Below are 22103 nucleotides of genomic sequence, written 5' to 3' on the forward strand. Positions count from 1 at the left end.
TAAAACTACTAGAGAAAACATAGGGAAAATGCCTCATGACATTTGGGCAAATATTTCTTAAATATGACCCCAAAAGCGCAGGCAACAAAAGCAAACATAAACAAATAGAATTGCATCTAACTAAAAAGCTTCTGCATAGCAAAGGAATTAATAGAGTGAAGAGACAATCCACAGAATTGGAGAAAATATTTGCAAACCAAAAATTTGACATGGGGTTAACATCAAAATATATAAGAAATTCAAACAACTCAACAGCAAGAAAACAAAGAACCAATTTAAAAATGGGCAAAGGAGCTACACATTTCTCAAAAGATGGCATACAAATGGCCAACAAATACATGAAAAATGCTCATCACTTATCATCAAGAAAATGCAAATTAAAACCACGAGATATCATCTCGCATCTGTTAGAATAGCTATTATCAAAAAAAGTGAAAAATAACAAGTGCTGGTGAGGTTGTAGAGAAAAGGGAACCCTTGTGCGTTTCTGTTGGTTAGAATGGAAATTAATATAGCCATTATGGAAAACAGTATGGAGGTTCCTCAGAAAACTAAAAGTAGAATTTCCATATGATCCAGCAATCCTACTTGTGGATATATATCCAAATAAATTGAAGTCAGTGTGTCAAAGAGATGTCTGCACTCCCATGTTCACTGCAGCATTATTCACAATAGCTAAGATACAGAAGCCACCCAGGGTCCATCATCAGATTATGGGTAAATAAAATGTGGTACATATACTCAGTGGAATACTATCGAGCCTTCAAAAAAGAATGAAATTCTGTCATTAAGTGAAATAAGCCAGACACAGAAAGACAAATACTGCATTATCTCATTTATATGTGCAATCTAAAAAAGTTGAACTCATAGAAGTAGAGAGTAGAACAGTGATTACCACAGTCTGAGAGTGGCAGGTTGATGGAGAAAGTGGAGATGTTCATCAAAGGGTACAAAATTTCATTTAGACAGGCGGAATATGCCTTATAGATCTATTGCACTGCAGAATTGTTGACAATAAATAATACACTGTACATTTCAAAATTACTAAAAGAGTAGATTTCATATGTTTTCACCACAAAAAAATTAAGCATGAGGGGTGATGGGCTTGTTAATTAATCATTCCACAATGTAAACATATATTAAAACATCACATTGTGTCCCATAAATATACAATATATACAATTATTTGTCAACTAAAAAGAAAAAAATGTGGTATAGTTTTGAACATCTACCATTTTAAATTAATTCCTTTCAAATTAATCTGTTTAACACCTGAACACCTAATAAGTACTAGTCCCTTATAAAATAAGTTGGCTCCTTAGTACTTCATCAATTCGTTTTGATTCATGACCAAAATAAAAGAAAGCTTAAAGAAAGAAAAATTAAACATAATTGTATAATATGAAAGTAGTTTCTAGTGAAGAAATAAAAACTAGGGCTTGATTTTAAAATCTATGACACCATAAACATACAACTACTTCAAAAATAAGCTAAAGTTAATATCATATATGTACTGACAAGCTAAGACACCACAAACTAAAAGAGATAAAAAAAATGAACAATCTGATACACACTTCTTTCATGATAAAAGAAGCTGATGAGAGGCTATGCACCAAGAGATTCACAGACTTATCGAGTTACTGGTTTTTAAAATAATGGAAGTAAAACTATAATTATAAATTCTGTGGCAGGGCAACCTAACTTACATCAGAGACAGACAATACTACCGTACCTTATTTCAGGGACAGACAATTCTACTGTACTTAAGACCAGGAGAAGCTTTTAACATTACTGTAAGCTTTTTAAAAGTTTCTATGAATGGGAAAAGAAGAGTAATCTGTTAAAATGTTAAAAGTAGTGATCTCCAGAAGATGGAACTGCGAGAGGCTTTTTTTAAAATTATTACCTTCTTTTCTTACTTCTTTCCTAAAGATATTAGAAAAAGTAAAAAAGAAAAAACAATCTAAAGATAAGATTATATTTTAAGTATTAAAGAATGCTAAAGGATTTAGATTTTATTCTGATTGTGGGTGAGAATTGTTGAAGGATTTTATGCATTGGATTGACATGGACAAATCCTTCAAGCAGCCCCTAGGTGCTATAGTTTCTATAGTCTAGAGACTTTGAGGGAATTTAAAAACTGCTTCAAGTACATGACTGAATATCATAAACATGTGATTGCATACTTATTCTGCATTTACTGTAGACAAATTTGGATCATAAGTTGAAGAAATAATAAGATTTTGAAATAAGACATTTCTAACAACTAGAGTTTTTAAAAATGGAAAGTCAGTCTATCAAATCATGAGCTCCTCTCAACGACAGACTAGCTACACTACATAAATGGCAAATTAGCAAAATGGAAGTTTGGTCAAAGGCAATGAGGTATAGTGGGTTTAGAGTCATAGATCTGAATCCAATGTTCAACCCCAACATTTAGTAGCTGTTATTTACTTGAGCATGTCATTTTAACTTCTAAACTTCAGCTTGCTCATCTATAATATGAAGACAATGATACCATGCAGAATTATCATAATGATTAATGCCAATGCCTGACCTTGGTACACAGTACATGCTGAAAATATAGGAACCTTGTTATTATTACTCACTCCTATTTGAAGATCCAATGAGTCTATGATTAAAAGCAATAACGTTAGATTAGTTTAGCAGGGTGAAATAACAGAATGATAAAAAGTACTATATCTGGAAAACTAGCCTCTCCTTATCTGTTTACTGACTGGTAATACCAGGCAGCATATACTATTCCTTCCCCAAATCAAGATCAGCATTGCTACTCCGCCCAGGCCAAGGAAAGAGATGAAGGGGAGAACTCAACAAGAGTAGAACGCAGAAGATAGTAAGGCAGGACAGAATAAAGGCGATGTGAGCCCTAAACTGAACATCAGTACTGCTGCCTTTATCCAGATAAAGAGATTTCAACAAAAAAAGAAATAAATGTACCAGAACTGTTAGGATTTCAAGTTATAAGACTGTGAAGGTTAATTCTAGATATCGACTTGGTTAGATTGAGGAATGCTGAGAAACCTGGTAAAGCTATCTTTTCAGGTGTGTCCATGAAGGTGTTTCCAGCAGAGATTAGTATGAGAGTCTGAGTGGACTGCGTGTGAAAGACCCACCCTCAGTGTGGGTGGGAACCATCCAATCCACTGGGGGTCCGGAGAGAACAAAAGACAGAGGAAAGAGGTGAAGCTCTCTCGATCCACTGGAGCTGGGATACACTCTTCTCTCCTGTCCCTGGACATCAGAGCTTGAGGCTCTTCAGCTTTTGGGTTCCAGAACTTACACCAAGGACACCATCAGCTTCCCTGGTTCTGAGGCCTTTGGACTTGGACTGAGCCACGCTACCGGCATCCAGTTTATAGACGGCCTATTGTGGGACTTTTCTTCATAGCCATGTGAGCTAATTCCCCTAATAAATCCCTCTCATATAATTATAAAATATCCTATTGATTCTGTCTCTCTGGAGAACCCTGACTAATACAGATTTTGGTACCTGTAAGAACCCAAATGCCCCAAGGGATCACACCCTGATCACATAAGTCCTTCTCGGCCACACCCCATCATGGCGCTGGTTGCCCTTCTACTCTCCTTCCCGCTGGCGCGAATCACACACCAATCAGCTCACCCCAAGCCCCATGCGGTAAGCTAAGTAGGGATTGTATTTTAAGCCAATCAACCTTCCCTAAAAGCCCTATATATATGTGTGTGTGCCGCCTAATAAACGAGCTCTCTCCGGTGGATCGTCAACTGGTGTTGACTCGTCCTTTCAGTACCAAGGAGTGAGGTGTTGCTATACAGATACCTGAAAATGTGGATGCAGCTTTGGAACTGGGTAATGGGCCAAGGTTGGAGGAGTTGGAGGACTTAGAAGAAGAGAAAAAGACAAGGGAAAGTTTGGAATGTCTTAGAGGCTTATGTGGTGGTGAGCAGAATGCTGATAGTGGACAGTAAAGGCCATGTGGATGATGAGGTCTCAGATAGAAATGAGGGACTTATTGAGAATTAGACAAAAGATAACCTGGCTGCATTGTGTCCATGTCCTTGGACTTTGTGGAAATTGGAACTTAAGAGTTGTGAACCAGAAGAAATTTGGCCAAAGAAATTTCTAAGCAGCAAAGCATTGAGGCTACATGGTTGTTTTTAAGAGATTACTCTGAATTATGGTGGCAAAATCATGATGTAAAGCCAGAATTTAAAAGGGAATCAGAGTGTAAAGATTTGGACTTTGCAGCCTGGCCATGCAGTAAAGAAGCAGAGAGCCAGAGAACAATGCAAGGGTGAAGCAGATAAACTGGTTGCTAAAGACATCTTGGCAGTGAGGCAGCCAGATGCTAATAGCAGAGAAAATGAGAGGAAAGCCCTGCAGGCATTTCAGAAGTGTGGAAGGGTGCCCCACCCATCACAGGCCCCAAAGCCTAGAAGGACTGAGTTATCCTCGAAGACAGACCTGGGGCGCAGCTGCCTTTGGGATCCTGCTCCCTGCATCCCAGCTGATCCAGCTAGAGTGGCCCCAAGTGTAGTTCCTGCAGCAGCCCTGAAGAGTAGAAGCCCAAAACTTCGGTGGCATCCACGTCGTGTTAAGTCTGCAGGCTGGCAGGACGTGAGAGCAGTGGAGGCATGGCAGCCTCCACCCAGATTCCAGAGGATGTATGGAAAAGCCTGGGGGCCCAGGCAGAGACCTGCCGCAGGGGTGGAGCCACTGCAGAAGCCATCTACTAGACCAACGTGGAGCAAAAATGTGGGGTCAGAGTTGCAGCAGAGAAACCCCAATAGCACCATGCCTAGTGGAGCCATGAGAGTAGAACCGCCATGGAGACCCCAGACCTGTGGAGCTACCAGAGTGGAACACCAGCCTGGGAGAGGTGAAGTGTGGCCCAAGACTAGGAAAGCCATAGGAGCAGAGCTGCCCAAGGACTTAGGGACCCAACCCCTACACCAGTGTGCAGAGGCACTCGAACATGGAATCAAGGTACCTGATTTGCCAGCCTTGAGATTTAATGCCTGCCCTGCTGGGTTTTGGACTTGTTTGGGGCCTGTTTTTCCTTTCTGCTGGCCTATTCCTCCCTTTTGGAATGGGAATGTATACCCAATGCCTGTTTCACCATTTTATCTTGGCAGTGGATAAATTTGGTTTTGACTTTTACAGGTTCAAAGCTGGAAGGACTTTTGCTTTTAGTCTCAGATGAGACTTTGGACTTTGGACTTGTAATTTGGTGCTGGAGCAAGCTAAGACTTTTGGGACTGTTGGGATAGAATGATTCTATTTTGTATATGAGAGTGAGATGAGTTTTGGGGGGCCAGGGGCAGAATGATGGAGTTTGGATGTGTTGTCCCCTCCAAAACTCATGTGGAAATTTGATCCCCAATGTGGCAGTGTTGGAAACTCATTGAATCACGTGGGCAGATCCCTCATGAATGCATTAATACTCTCCCTGAGGGAAGGGGGATTAATGAGTCAGTTCTCACTTGATTAGTTCCGAGAGCTCGTTGCTTAAAAAAAACCCTGGCACCTTGTCTCTCTCTCTTGCTTCCTGTCGCCATGTGATCTGCTTGTACCTCCCGGCTCCCTGCCACTTTCGACCATGAGAAGCAGCAGCTGAGGCCCATGCCAGATGCAGCTGTCCCAGAATTGTAAGCCAAATAAACCTCTTTCCTTTATAAATTACCCAGTCTCAGGTGTTTCTGTTATAGCAACACAAAAAGGACTAAAACATAAGACTATCTTCCTTATTCAAAGATTCAACTAGCTCAAATTTGAAAATACAATTCGTTCTTAATAAATACGCATCAACTGATACATATACATTTTATTTCTTAACCTAATTCTAATCTGAATACTAAAATACTTATGCAAAAGTTGGCTGGATCATCAAGCATATTTGTTAACTTTGTTCCTGAATTAAGAGGTATATTTACTTACATTATTTGAGCACAAAAAAGTATTATGAAATTAGAGGTCTTGCCAGGAATAATATCCCATGCCCCTCCCACTCATCTATCCCTACTTTCAAGCACTTAGGGAAGAAACAATCCATTCATTTACAACAAAGACATCTTCCACTTGCATAAAGAAAAACACAGATAGACTGATCGAATATGAGGAACACTAAAAGGTACCACCATGAGGTCAGAGAGGTTTGTCTTTATTGTTCCCTGTTGTTTCTACAGCCTCTGGAACCATATATGGCACACAGTAGTTGTTCAATAAACACTTGCTGAATGAATGAATGATTCTTTGCAGAAATAATTTTGGGCAACCTCAACAAAATTATTTTCAATCTGGATGTTTTTCTTAAAGCTTTGGAAAAGTCTTATTATTTTATATAACATTTTCCCCAACTACTCTTATAGAAGTATACCTCAAAAGAAAGAGGAGTATTTCTTTCACATATAAACTTACTATACTCATATTGCTCCAACTGGCCCCAAAATAGACAATGTTTGAAAAAACTTTCTATAAAACACTGTTTCAATATACTTTTATTAGCAGTTATTACATCAAAATTCACATTAATAGAATCCAAAGGACTGCTTTAGAAAATTCTAAAGCATATGTAATTAGATTTTAACAATAACGTAGAACTTATTCTTATTATAGCACAGCCCTTAAGAAGAATACTACTGAGAATTAAGTACAGTTCTAGCAAAAACTAGAAATGAACTCTATGTGCACAATGTCACTTAAAGCAAACTTACATGAAAATATAACATACTTATATGAATGTGAATATCTGGCAGACATCATTGGCTTCCAAACAACTGACACTAAAGGAATTTCCAATCAAAACACAGCACAGTGGCTTTTATTGAACATAGAGCTATGATAATTCTATAAAGAGACCCTGAATCCTTAAGTACTTATAACATGATTTTATGCTGTGATACTAGTACAAAACATATCAACCGTAATGCACAGATTATGACACACTCTGACAACAAGATACTAAGGAAAGTCTTTCTTTATATCAGAACATGCTGTTTTCCAGTGCAGAATAGGCTGGTCACTGCTGATCTAGTGAAATTCTACGTCCACCAGCTTGAGCAGTATTGTATGATTCACAAATCTTACATTTCATGCCTAATATATGGAACTGGACTGTGGATCGTCCATTACAGTCATTGCAAAGAATCTGAAAAGTGTAGAGATAATTCAAGTTAAATATTTTAAATCTTACAGAAACAAATGGCATTGTCTGCTCACAAAAATCCCTTGAAAATCATAGTAAAGATATGAAATACATACAGAGAAATCTAAACATTTCCATAAGTAGAAATATCTTTTATTTTTTCACTGAAAACTCTAAGAAGCTGTGTTATGGTGGCTTTAAATTTATAAAAAGAAAATGCAGATTTGAGCAAAGGAACCTTATTTTAAAACAGTTTCCAAATAGTATAAATAACACAAGAACCTAGGCATATTCAAATCAATACCTAATAATTCAGAATAACACACATAATTTCACTGACACAGAAATTTGTTTCTTAGTTAAAAAAACTGAAATTTTTACACTCTTATTTTTACGGTTACTATACTAAGTTCCTAGTCTCCCAAGCCTGAGGAATGAATTAAAGTCCAAAAAGACTAGTTCATAAAATTGAATAAAGAAAGAGAGAAGCTCTTGGCTTATCCCTAAAATGACAATTAGATGCCTTTAGGAATTAATAACTTCTAGTGTTAAATTAAGTGAGATCCTGAAAAATGAAAAAGGTGTTAACTTGAAAAGAGATCATTACCACGTGAGAAAAGCAGTGGCTTTAGAATAGTCACACCATTATAAACAAAAAATTTCCAAATATGCTCTAAATTATAATTTAGAAAATAATTATTTTAAAAAATACGATCTAAATGCAGAAAGTGATAGCCAAGGCCTGGGGAATCAGGGGTGACTGCTAATAGGTATGAGGATTCGTTCTGGGGTGATGAAAATGTTTTAAAATTATGGTGATGTTTGCATAACTCCACGAATATACTAAAAAAGCACTGAAGTGCATACTTTAAATGAATGAGTTTCACAGTACATAAAATATATCTTAATAAAGCTATTACTCAAAAAAATTATATACATGGAACATAGTATACTTCAGCCTCTAGTAAAACATCACATGATTATCAGTTATTACCAAAAATGATCTTTCATTGTCCTTACAATTCAATTATTCACATAAATTATGAAACACTCCAGTGTGAATAAAAAAATAGTTTTTATTTGGCTTTATGCAGTTTTTATCCTTGTATGTAGTATCTGAAAATGTTCAGAAATTTATCTGTCCAAAAATTATAAAGCACAGAAAGCTATCTAGTTTTCCCATTCTGATCTATAACTCAATACTATTCTGAGAATACACAGCAACAAATCTCAACTAATGAAAAAAGATGATCATTCTCAATAAGGAAAAAGGCACAGAATACCTTTTGTACTTTAGGTTGCAGACTAATTAAGACCAAATAAAGAAAGTCCAGGATAGAATAAAAAGGGTAATAAACATTAAAAACCAAAAAGTAATCTTCAAAAATCAACAAACATGTTCTCCTGAAATAAAATTTAAAATAATTAAAAATAAAACATAATTAAAATACCAGACCAGTGATCCACCTCTAGTCAGTTACATTACTGACTGACTCTGACAAGTAGTGTGTAAATAATTCAGAATGAAGACTTTGCCTGCCATCTAGTGTTGGGAAAAACTGCACAAAGTTATTCTTAGGACTTTTTTCTGGTCTGAACTCAACGTAACTAAACTTGAAAGATCATTTTGTCCTTCCCATTAACCATCACATCGGCACCTGTGTCAAAGCAGTATTTTTTAGACAAATCTGAGCAAAAGGGCAAAAATAAACATGAATATCAACAAGGATCCTGAAAAGTTTTAAGTGCTGATTCTACTCACATCCACAGTCATGTTCTGATATTCTGATGGCATAGGAGTCTGTGCTACCTCGTCATCCAGCTGTCTCCAGTACCTAGTCATATCTAAAGCAGAGTGCATACATAATGGACATCTGTAACCTCTACAAAAGATAGAAGGGTTATTTTCCAAACATTAAATGGAGAGTATATCAACTCAGGTATACAGAAGATGCAAGCTAACTGGCATTACCATCCAAGACAGGGCTATTTCAAGTAATCTCTTAAGAACCTAGGAAACTTTACACTACAAAAATTTTAAATTAAGTCCTGTATCTTATGGTATTTTTTTAAACCTAACTCTTCTTCCACAATTCTCTAAAGTGGAGAAGAATTAGACTATATTCTTAGTAGAATATACTTCATATATTTAAAAAAACAAATTACTCCTTAGCTAAACGACCTCAATTTCTTAATACATGCATTCAAAGAAGAGATTATACTCTTTAAAAACTGTTTAGATCATATTATTTCCTTTCTAAAAATATGAGTAAGTTCCCTTCTATCTGGCTCTTATATTAAATTAAGATTTCTGCTCATCAATTTGCAGGACCAAAATACATTTACACAGTCTCTTCTTTCCTAACTGTTCTCATCTCATCTTAACATCCTTTCCCACAATAAAGTCTCAGCTTTAGATAATCTCTTTAACTGGCTTTCTTTGCAGTTCATTATATCAGGCCAATATAACAATCTATCAAAATTTTAAGCAACATTCCTCAGCATTTTTATTACACTATGACTGGCTCTGGCAGAGGCTGTCCTCCCTGGTAAGTATGGCCAGAAAACAAGAGGTATCTGTCTAAAGTTGTAGGAGAAGATAAGGCATAATGGAACACGGTGAGAAAGATATAGGGGACCCTATATCCCCCAAATGCTTTGTCCGGTTTAACATTACTCATGTACCCTACTCATCTCAATATAAATATCTGCCATCCCCAATATGGTATAAGTAGCAGTAATGTTTGCCCATCACCCCCACTTCCACAAAAAAAAATCCAGACATTTTACAATTATAATTTTTAAAAATCCGAAACACTCACTCTTTCAACATTTCCTCATAACATGTTCTGAAAGAAAATACAACATTATTTTAGTAAAATAAAATCTATTTCCACGATTTTCAAATATCTTTAAGGAAAAATAAGTTACCTTACCTATGTAAAAGATGTCCACATGGCAAGACATGAGCAACAACACGAGATGTATGAATGTCCTATAAAGGAAATAAATGTGAGTACTTGAATAAAGACAATATAAACATCCAAGTATTTTAAATTCAAGAGGGAAATTTCCAAAGTAAAAAATATTTTAAGTTTACCTCTAAACATATTGGACAATTCTGCCGGGAAACATTTTCAATACACTGTTAAAAAGAGAAACACATTAACAAAAGCTTAACTATATGGAAATGTCATATATAACAGCAGTATTAATAAGAAAAACAAGAAAACCAACTTACTAAAAATAATAGCTAACATTAATACATGCTCCCTATATGTCGGAAAATAACTTTTTAACAGTGAAGCAATGAAAATGCTCAATAAATCTTAATTATTCAGATTACCTTCTTTTTACAGATAAGGAAACTGACTCAGAGAGTCCAGACACTTAATCAAGATCCAAAGATAATAAGGTATGCAACCTTCCTTTGTTATACATATTTCACTTCAAAGCCACTACCTCAAAGTAGCAGGCTAAACTACTTAATGATAACATTGACAGTAATAATATTTCATATTATTGAGATTTACTACACGCCATATGTTAAGAACAGTACCTGTAGAAGCTCAATTAATTCTTACAACCTTAGACAGACTAAGTATAATTATTACCATTTTACAGACGAGTTATTTGAGGCCTAGAAAAGCCATAACTTCCAAAGTTACACACTAGTAAGAGGTGTAATTAAATCTGGGATCCAGCAGGCTGACTCCATAGCTTGAGTTCTTAACTTGAACACATTTAGAGTCTGATTAGATGTGGGGAGGTCAGGGAATGCACTGTGCCATAGATGACTCCCAGGTTTTTAATGGAAACACTTGAATAGATGGCAGGACCATTTACTAGTATAGACAATAAAAGATAATGGAAACAACAAAAACATCACAAGAGAAACTATACATGCAGTTTTTTAAAGACAACAGAGTATAATAAGGACAAAAACCCTCAAAATAATAAGTTTAAAAATCTGGATTATAATTGCAGCTCTGCCACTTACTAACCCTTAAAATTTCAGACAAGCCACCACTTCTTTAGTCCTAAAGTTATAAAATATTAAAAATATTTATGTCTTAATTATGAAAGAAAATATAAAATATTTTGAGTTTTCACAGAATGCTGTACTAACAGGTTACACTGTTCAGTATTTCTCTTATTTTGAAGTTATTCTGAAAAACAGTACCAATGACAAGAATCCATAAACCAATCTAGAAGTTGTCAACATCATGCTAATAACTGAGATAAGCATTCTTACACTATAAAGAAATCGTAGATCAGATATCCTGAGGCATAAGGAATATCTACTTCTTAATATTGCTTTTCAAAAAAGCAATATAGTAGTACTTGTTAATATGTGAAAATTAAAATGTTTCTAAAACATGAGCGTACTTCAAAAAGTCATGGATAGATGCACATTACCTGAGAATTCTATTTTTCCACGAATTTTTTAAAGCACTCTAGTGTTAGAATTAAAGCTGGTTTTCAAAAACATTGTAATACTTTAAAAATCATGCAAACTGAATTGTATACCTTGTGTTTTCCTTGAAGATTCATAGCGAGACATAAGTTACATTTCAAACAGTGGAAAAAATCTTCCTTTGGACCAATCCTAACAAAACATATGAAAGCCAAAAGATTGGATTATTTCTTATTATAGTGATAATTTGTTCATTATATAATACAGAAGTTTAGACTCACTGCAAAAAAATTCAAACCTCACTGAAGAATATGGGGTAAACTTTCAGATCCTCAATATCCTTCTCCAAATATAATAAGCATTGTAAACAGAAAAGTATCTACCCTTCTAAGGCTTTTTTCCATAAAATTGCACATATATATAGAAAGAGAGAAAGAAAAAGAGATATATAGAGATATACATTTTGGATTTTATTGCTTACATAAATGGATTCTTTCTGTATATGCTGTTCTGCAACTTTTACACTTAATATATCCTGAAGATTATTCTATGTCTGTCTATACAGAACCATTTCATTCTTCTTAATACCTACATAGTATTACCAGGTATGAATGTATCATAACTTTTAAAAATATTCTTTATTGATATAATTTATAATCTCTAGTTGCCACAATGAAATAATAAACATCCTTGTCCAGGCATCACTTAGCCCACATGTTGATTGCCCCTTTTCTGAAATGCTTAGAACCAGAAGCATTTAGAATTTTGAATGTTTTCAGATTTTGGAATATTTGCAGAATTCATACCAGTTGAACCTAATCCAAAAATCCAAATTCTAAAATCCTCCAATAAGCATTTCCTTTGAGCATCATGTCAACACTCAAAATGTTTCAGATTTTCAGGACGAGCCCGTGGCGCACTCGGGAGAGTGCAGCGCTGGGAGCGCGGCGACACTTCCGCCGCAGGTTCGGAACCTATATAGGAATGGCCGGTGCACTCCCTGGCTGAGTGCCGGTCACGGAAAAAGACAAAAAAAAAAAATGTTTCAGATTTTCAAGTATTTCAGATATCAGATTCTTGGATTACAGATACTCAATCTTTACCAATTTACACTCCCACCAGCAGTGCATAACAGCACCATGTTCCTCACATCTTGGCCAAAACTAGTTGCCCACATGATAGACAAATAGATCTCATTTTAATTTGCATTTCTCAAATTATGAGACAGGGATTAGACTTTAATGTTTATGAACCATTTGGATTTCTTCTGTGGGTGGTCTGTTCATGTGCTCTATCCATTTTTCTACTGGGGTATTTATTTTTTTACCTATTTAAAGGTCTTTATATATCCTAGATATTAATCTTTTTCATTAGTATATGTTACATTTACTTTTCTAATCTGTCATCTCTTTTTGTTTTTTTGATTAAAATGTAAAATTAAAACCAGCTTAATAGGCATGCTATTCAAACACTTTGTAGTGTTTTTTATTATTATTATTGAAATATAATTGTACATATTTGTGGGGTACAGAGTTGAAAATCAATAACTGTATACACTGTGATCGAATAAGGGTAATTAGTATATTTGTCATTACAAAATGTAATCATTCTCTGTGACCTTAACCAAATTCTTGCTAAACCCACTACCCCTACCCCTACGCTGCCTCTAGTAACCACAGTTATACCCTCTCCTTTTGAGAATTCAACCTTTTATTGTGAATGCTGTATCTTTCTTTTTTATTTATTTATTAGCCCCCACAAATAAGTGAGGACATGCAATATCTCTTCTTCTCTGTCTGGTTTATTTGACTTAAAAATAATTTTCTCCAAGCTCATCCATGTTGCTGCGAGTGGCAGAATTCTGTTCTTTTTTATGACAGAGTAGCATTACATTAGTACACATACCACACTTGTCTTATCCAGTCGTCCATCAATGCACATTGAGGCTAGTTCCACATCAAGGCTATTGTAAAAAGAGCTGCAATAACCACAGGAGTGCAGATATCCTTGCAACATGATTTTCATTTCTTTGGGTGTATATACCCAGCAGTGGAATTGCTGGATTGTATGGCAGTTCATATTGTTTTCCATAATGGCTATGCTAATTTACAGTCCCACCAACAGTGCAAGAGGATTCCCCTTCCTCCGCATCTTCACCAGCATTTGTTATTCTCTGTCTTTTTGATAATGGCCAGTCTAAGTGGGATAAGATGATATCACAATATGGTTTTGACTTGCATTTCCCCAATGCTTAGTGATGTTAAGCATTTTTTCATGTATCTGTTGGCCATCTGTATGCCTTTCTTTGGAAAATGTCTGTTCAGCTCCCCTGCCCATTTTTTTAATCAGGTTACTTGTTTTTTACTTTTGAGTTCCTTATATATTCTAGCTCTTAATCCCCTCTCATATGCATAGTTTGCAGATATTTTCCCCATTCTATAGGCTGTCTTTTCATTCTGCTGATTGTTTCCTTTGCTGTGCAAAGCTTTTTAGTTTGATATAATCCAATTTGTTTTTTTCTTTCGTTGCCTGTGCTTTTGAGGTCTTATAAAGTCTCTGCCCAATCCTACATCCTGAAGCATTTCACAATGTTTTCTTCTAGGAGTTTTATAGTTTCAGGTCTTATATTTAAGTCTTTAATCCATTTTGAGTTGATTTGGGTATACACTGAGAGTTATGGGTATAGTTTCTTACTTTATACATGGATATCCAGTTTTCTCAGCATCATTTACTTTAGAACCTGTCCTTTCCCAAATGTATGTTCTTGGTGTCTCTGTGCATGGATCGATTCCTCTTTTCTGTCCCATTTGTCTGTGTGTCTCTTTTTATGCCAGTACCATGCTGTTTTGGTTACTAGAGCTTTATAGTATAATTTGAAGTCAGGTAATATAATGCCTCCAGCTTCCCCCCCCCCCCAGGATGGCTTTAGCTCTTCGGGGTCTTTTGTTGTTCCATGTGAATGTTAGGATTGTTTTTTCTATTTCTGCAAAGAATGTCATTATTATTTTGATGGGGATTGCAATGAATCTGTAGATCACTTTGGGTAGTATGGATTTTCCACAAGGTTAATTCTTCCAGTCCACGTCTTTCCATCTTTTTGTGTCCTCTTTAATGTCTTTCAGCAGTGATTTGTAGCTCTCATTGTAGAGATTTTACACCTGCTTGGTTTATTCCTAGGTATTTTACTTTTTTGTTAGCTACTGTAAATGGGCTTGCTTTCGTGATTTCTTTTTATGCCAGTTCATTGTTGGAGTATTAAAATGCTACTAATTTTTGCATATTGATTTTGTATCCTGAAACTTTACTGAATTTGTTTATCACCTCTGAGAGTTTTTTGGAAGAATCTTTAGGTTTTTCTGTATTTAGAATCACATCATCTGCAAACATGGACAATCTGACTTTGTCTTTCCCAATTTAGAAGCCCTTTCTTTCTTTCTCTTGCCTGATTGCTCTGGCTAGTACTAACAATGGTATGTTAAATAGGAGTGGTGAGAGTGGGCAACCTTGTCTTGTTCCTTTTCTTAAAGGAAAAGCTTTCAGTTTTTCCCCATTCAGGAGATATTGGTGATTGGTCTGTCATATATGACTTTCATCATGTTGAGATACTTTTCTTCTATACCTAATTTGTTGAGAGTCTTTATCATGAAGGGATGCTGAGTTCTGTCAAATGCTTTTTCTCTGAATACTGAGATAATCATATGGTTTTTGTCCTTGGTTTTGTTGATTTGGTGTATCACATTTATTGATTTACATATGTTTAGCCATCCTTGCATCCCTGGGATGAATCTCATTTGATCATGCCATATAATCTTTTTGATGTGCTGTTGTATTCTGCTTGCAAATGTTTTGTTGAGGATTTTTGTGTTTTGTGTCTATGTTTATCAAGGATATTGGCCTGTAGTTTTTCTTTTTGTTGTTGTTGTACCTTTGTCTGATTTGAGTATCAGGGTGATGCTGGACTCACAGAATAAGTTTGAGAGAATGGTCTCTGTTTCAATTTTTTGGAATAGTTTGATAACAATTGGTATTAATTCCTCTTTAAAGGTTTGGTAGAATTCAGCAGTGAAGCCATCCAGTTCTGGGTTTTTCTTTGTTGGGACACTGCTGATTATTGCTTCAATCACATTGCCTGTTATTGGTCTATTTGGGTTTTCTACTTCTCCTTGGTTCCATTTTGGTAGTTTGTTTATGTACCAAATTTTATCCATTTCCTCCAGATTTTCAAATTTGCTGGTGTACAGTTATTTATAATAGTCTCTAATGAATTTTTATTTCTGTGGAATAGGTTGTAATGTCTCTTTTTTCATTTCTGATTTTTGTTATTTGGCTCTTCTCTCTTCTTTTCTTAGTTTAGCTAATGGTTTTGTTTACTTTGTTTATCTTCTCAAAAACCAACTTTCTGTTCATTGGTCTTCTGTATCTTTTTTTGGTCTTTATTTAATTCTGCTCTGATCTTAATTACATTTTTCCATCTACTAACATTGGGATTGGATTGTTCTTGTTTTTCTAGTTCTTTGAGGTGTAACAAAAGGTTGTTTATTTGAAGTCTGCCTATTCTTTTGATATAAACATTTATTGCAATAAACTTCTTACTACTGCTTTTGCAGTATCCCGCAGGTTTTGGTACGATGTGTCTTTACTTTCAACAGTATCAAGAAATATTCTTATTTCCTGTTTAATTTTTTCTTTTACCCATAGGTCATTCAGGAACACGTTGTTTAATTTCCATGTATTAGAGCAGTTTCCAAAGTTTCCTTTCTTATTAATTCCCAGTTATAATCCATTGTGATCTGAAAAGATCCCTAAGATCATTTCAACTTCTTAAAATTTGTTGAGGCTTAACATGTGACCTAACATGGTCTATCCTGGAAAATGTCCTATGTGCTGATGAAAAGAAAGTATATTCTGAGCTTTTTGGATGACATGTTCTGTAGATGTCTACCAAATGCAACAGATCTAAAGTGGAGTTTAAATCCTGTTTTTCTCATTGACTTGTTGTCTGGATGATCTGTCCAATGTTGAGAGAGGGGTATTGAGGTCCCCAAATATTATTGTGCTGGGGTCTATCTCTCTCTTTAGATCTAATAGTGTCTGCTTTATATATCTGGGTGTGCCAATGTTTGGTGCATACGTATTTATGACTGTTATGTCTTCCTGCTGGACAAATACCTTTATCATTACATAATGAACTTCTCGGTCTCTTTTCAATAAAGTCTAGCTTATCCAATGTAAGAATAGCAATTTTTGCTGGGTTTTGGTTTCCATTAGTGTGGCATATCTTTTTCCAATCCTTCACTATTAGCCTGTGTGAGTCTTTACAGTTGAGGTTTCTTGTAGGCAGCATATAGTTGGGTCTGGTTTTTTAATCCAATCAGCCAGTCTATGTATTTGAGTGGGAAATTCAAACCATTTACATTTAAGGTTGTTATTGAAAGATAATGTCTTATGCCTGGCATTTTATCAATTTTGGTTTGGTTGTTTCAAATACCTTTTGCTCCTTTCCTTCCCTTTTATTGTCTGTCTTATGTGTTCACTGGTATTTTGATATGGTAAGTTATAGTTTCTTTCTCTTTCTTGATTGTATATATACTCTACCAATGGGTTTTGTTCTTTCTCATGTATTCATGGTGGTGATTATCAATTTCTGGATTCCAGATGCAGGGCTCTCTCAAGGACTTCTTCCAGGACTGGTAGTGTGGTGGTGAGTTCTTGCAATTTTTCTTTGTCTTGGAAATACACTATGTTTCCTTCATCTCTAAAGGATGGCCTTACTGGGTATAATATTCTTGGCTGGCAGTTTTTTTCTTTTACTAATATGAATATATCATCCCATTTTCAGATGCTCCCTGGTAGTCTCGTGGTTAGGATTTGGTGCTCTCTCTCCCATTTTCTTCTGTTTCTGTTGAGAAATTTGTGGTTAATCTGATGGTGACTCCCTTATACGTGACTTGATGCTTTTCTCTTGTTGTTTTTAGAATTCTCTCTTTATCTTTGAGTTTTGCCAGTTTGACTATAATGTGTCTTGGAGAGGACCTCTTTAGAGGTTCTCTGAGCAAGTCTCTTGGACCTGAAACTCTGTATCTTTCCCAATATCTGGAAAGTTTTCCAATATTACTTTGTTGAATAGATTTTCAATGCCTTTTACTTCCTACTCCTCTTTTAGAACACGTCTGTGTGCTTAAGGTTGTCTGATAGCTCTTTTAGATTTTCTCCATTCTTTAAATTTTTTTTTTTTTTTTTTTTTTGGTCTTTCAAAAAGACTGAGATCAAAAATTCTTTCTTCTGCTTGCCCTAGCCTGCTACTTATGCTCTCAGTTTTTTTATATCATTAAATGAATGCTTCAGTTTTTGCAGTTCTGTTACATTCTTTTTTAAGATATCTATCTCTTTGTAAATTTCCTTTTTCATATCCTGGATTGTTTATCTCATTTTGTTGTGTCCTCTCTCTAAGTCTTGCTGTATCTCATTGAGTTTCCTTAAGATGTTGCTCAGAATTTCTTTTCAGTCATTTCAAGAGTTTTCTGCTGTTTGAGATCTGGTACTTGAGAATTACTGTATTCTTTTGATGGTGTTATATTTTCTTATTTTTTAGTATTTCTAGTATCTCTACATTGACATTTGATCATCCCGTAGGGCAGCTACTTCTTCCATTACTGTAGAGTAGCTTTTGAGGAAAGAGACTCCTGCACATGTGTTTTATATTGACCCTTGGGTAACATGGTTTAGTTTTGGTCCTGTGTTGACACAGTACTGTAGTTGTGTGGTTTCTTTGGCTGTATTCAATGTTAGAGTCGTGTGTACCTCCATGGCCTCAGCACTGGGGCTCTTAGTGGTTCCTTGCTGAAGTAAATGACATTGTGTTGGGTTGTCAAGGACATGGGAGAGATCCTGAATTCTTGGAAGAAGTGTCTGGGTTCCCTGTCATTCCTTGGCTTAGTTGGGTGACCCTGGGCAGATTTGCTAGCACCCAGCTAAGGTCCTAGGACCCTCATACTGGGATATTCTGCTGCTCCTCAACTTGAATGGGGGACAATGGGTGGGGCTTCTCGTTCCTCTTTCCTACATGAATGGGCTATTCCTGGGTCCTTGCTTCTCCCAGTTGGGGGATGGGTTGGTGGTGGCTGAGAATTTTCTTCCATACTCTATTTGGCTATCCTGGGTTTCTGCACACTGGCAGCTCTGCATATGTCCCTTCCTGGGTCAAGGCAGTCACATGGACTACACAAGTAGTTCCCACCCAAGGGTGTGGGTCATGGGGGCAGCGTTATTCCCCCTGTGGGTTGGGCCACTGGGTTTTGGAGCTACACTCTCTTCTCTGGCAGCTCTGCTCGTGACCCTACCCATGTCAATGCAGCATGGGTGGTTGTGGCTGCAGCGCTGGTTGTTGCAGTGTTGGTGCGGGGAACTACACAGCCATGTGGATGATGTTGGCAGCAGCAGGAGCCTATCATCTCTCTTAACTTTGTTTATAATGGTTGTCATACAACCACTTGTAATTCTATGTTGTGAAAACCCATCAATATTTATTTACCTTTATGGCTTATGGTTTCTGACTTTTGCTTAGGAAAGACTTTTGTAACCTACGAATCTTAAACATATTCTCCTATGCATATTTCTAATACTTATGGCTATTCTTTTTTATGTTTTTCTTTAATCTGTTTGAAATTTGTTATGTACAGTAAAGGTGAGATTGCTAGTTGTTCTGACATTTCTATTCTCTGCTTCTTCCACAATAATATAACATTTAGCTAGGCACTGAGCTATTCTGAGCTGTCCTGAATAAAGACTATTTTCCAACTTCTCTGGAGGTGGTGAACAGAAGAGATAAATCAAAATTCTGTGTAGTGCCCTTAAGAGACAAGGGTATACCTTCCCTTCACCTATCTGCCCCCCTTACACTGGCCAGAATTGAGTCATTTTAGACTACATAGACAAGAAAATATCTTATGGTTGGCAGGGCAAAAAAATAAGAGAAGCCTAGGCTCCTGTTTAACTGTAAGACTCAGACTTTTCCATGAGAAAGAAATTTCTACCTTTCTTGAGCCACTACTATTTTGGGTGTCTGTCAGAAGATGCTAAAACTATATTCTAATGAATACATAAAGATTTAAAAATCAATTTTTTGTTTTCCAAATGGATAATCAATTATCCTAAGAACACCCTTTCCCCTTATTTGAAATGTCACTTTTGCTATAAATTCACATGTTTAACTATGTATATACACACACATTCTATGTTTTCCATTTATCTATCTGTCTATTCCTGCACAAAGAACAAACCATTTGAATTACTGTAGCTTTATCATATTTTGATATTAGAAAGGCAATCCCCTCTTTGTCTTCCTTTCCAAAATTTGCTTAGCTATTATGAATTTCTCTTACAGACGAACTTTAGAAGAGCCTGTCAAACTCCATAGGTAAAATCCTGTAGGGAGGCTTCCACTATTGCCCAAGATGGAATAACAGAGACCAGATCTACCTTCCTGCCTAAAATAGCAGCAAAAAAATAAAATACATGAAACAAAAGTTTCACTGAACATCAGACAACAAAGGACAGTGATATGTAAGAGATAGGAAATAAACTAAGTGAGCCATGCAATAACCCCAGTTTATTGCCTAGAGAGTTTTCAGGCTGGGGTAGCTTGGAGAAACTAAGGCAGAGCCAGGAAGGTTTCATGATTGAGATGATAAGCTGAGAGTCTAGAGAACTAAGACATCTAGAGTTCATGAGACAGAGTACCAGAGAGGAAAGCGCTGCACAGAGAAGCCCCTCTAGTACTTAGCAGGATCCATATCAGCACACAGATGTGACGGAACTACCCAAGACTGGGGAAAGAACCAACTAAAAGAACTAGAAGAAGAGTGCTGCTCATACATGGCCAGGAACAATGCCTGTTCCCACCACCTATACTGAAAAAACTCATAATTCATGGGCACTGGATAGAGTTCTCAGGAAGTCATTGCCCCAAAATAATCAGCCCTAGAATAAGCACTACTTCAGATCCACCAAACACATTATAAAAGCAGATCCTAGAAAGGCCTAACTTTCCAAACTTAACTGCATCCCAAAAGAGAGCTCAAGAAGATTTACAGAAATATAAAAATATCCAGCACTCAACAAGGTAAAAATCACAATGTGTGGTATCCAATCAGCAACAACCAGGCATGCAAAGAGGCAGAAAAACACAACCTAAAATGAGAATAATAGTCAATCAATTGAAATCAACCCAGAACTGGCGCAGATATTAGAATTAGCAGAGAAGGACATTAGAACAGTTATACAACTATATTCCATATGTTCAAAGAGTTAATACAGATATGAAAGACATAAAAAAGACCCACATCAAACTTTTTTTTTCAGAGTCACTGAGTTTTACTGATACGCTGTTCTAACTAACTAGAATACTTAGTAAATTAGTTTATACTCAAATCAAATTTCTTTAGAAAAAAACTACAATGTCTGAGATGAAAAATACACTGGTGCAATTAATGGCAAGTTAGATATTAAACAAAAAGATTAATCAACTTGAAGACAGTAATAGAAACTATCTAAAATGAAATAGAAAGAAAAAAGAATTACAAAAAAAAAGAGCATGAGTCAGCTGTGAGACAACTTCAAGCAACCCAACATACATGTAATTGGAGACCCCAAATGTGACAATCAGGAGAAGGGAGAGGACAGCAAATTTATATCAATGGCCAAAAATTTCCTGAAATTTATGAAAATTATAAACCCAGATTCAAGAATCTCAAAAACCCTACACACAAGCAACATGAAGAAAACTATACCACAGAACATCATAATCAAATTGCTCAATACCAGAGAAAAAGAAAAAATCTTAAAGCAGCCACAGAAAAAAGAAATGTACAGAGAAAGAAAGATAATGATGACTTCAGATTTCTCATTGGAAACAATGCACGGAAGAAGACAGTAGAGCAACATCTTTAAGATACTGAAAGAAAAAAAAAACCTTCAGCCTAGAATTCTACACCAAGCAAGACTATCTTTCAAAAATGAAAGGAAAATAAAGATGTCTCAAACATAAAAAAGCCAAAAGGACTCACTACCAGGAGACCCAAACAATAAGATAAGTCAAAGAAGTCCTTCAGGCAGAAGGAAAATGATACCAGATGGATATATGGATTTACACAAAAGAATGAAGAGTGCTGAAAATGTTAACTACATGAGTTATATATATATTTATTTTATTAAAAATTATATACATAAAGCATATATATATTATCATTTAAAACTATTTCAAAGATAAATAGCTTTAAATAAAAACAGTCAATTTGGTTTCAGTACTGTAAGTTACAGTTGGAGTTGATCTGGCAGACTCTAGAGCAATGTTTCTCAAACTTAACCTCAAAACACTAAGAAATATTTTTACATTCTAACCCAGTTCTCTTTCCCATCTTCCCTCCCCACTCTTTCACACAAACAGTTTGGCTAACAAAAGATTAACAAAACAATATTTATCCTTACTATGTATGATACACTCTGATCTCTGTTATTCTTTCTTTCTTTAAATGGTGGTA

At 35.8% G+C, this 22103-nt stretch overlaps 1 protein-coding gene across 3 annotated transcripts in view; it reads right to left on the reverse strand.

Moving 5' to 3' along the window:
* Window positions 1-6578: 6578 nt before the first annotated feature.
* Window positions 6579-22103, reverse strand: part of RCHY1 (ring finger and CHY zinc finger domain containing 1) — a 32483-nt gene continuing 16958 nt past the window's right edge. For all 3 annotated transcript variants that reach the window (XM_063107753.1, XM_063107752.1, XM_063107754.1), the window contains 6 exons: window positions 11679-11757; window positions 10249-10293; window positions 10085-10143; window positions 9971-9997; window positions 8911-9031; window positions 6579-7151 (listed from right to left, as the gene is read on the reverse strand). In XM_063107753.1, the coding sequence (XP_062963823.1) occupies window positions 7023-7151; window positions 8911-9031; window positions 9971-9997; window positions 10085-10143; window positions 10249-10293; window positions 11679-11757 (460 nt within the window). In that variant the 3' untranslated portion in view covers window positions 6579-7022. The remainder of the gene's footprint in view (window positions 7152-8910; window positions 9032-9970; window positions 9998-10084; window positions 10144-10248; window positions 10294-11678; window positions 11758-22103) is intronic.

The sequence above is a fragment of the Cynocephalus volans genome, chromosome 9 (genome assembly GCF_027409185.1).
Source record: "Cynocephalus volans isolate mCynVol1 chromosome 9, mCynVol1.pri, whole genome shotgun sequence".
Classification (NCBI taxonomy): domain Eukaryota; kingdom Metazoa; phylum Chordata; class Mammalia; order Dermoptera; family Cynocephalidae; genus Cynocephalus; species Cynocephalus volans.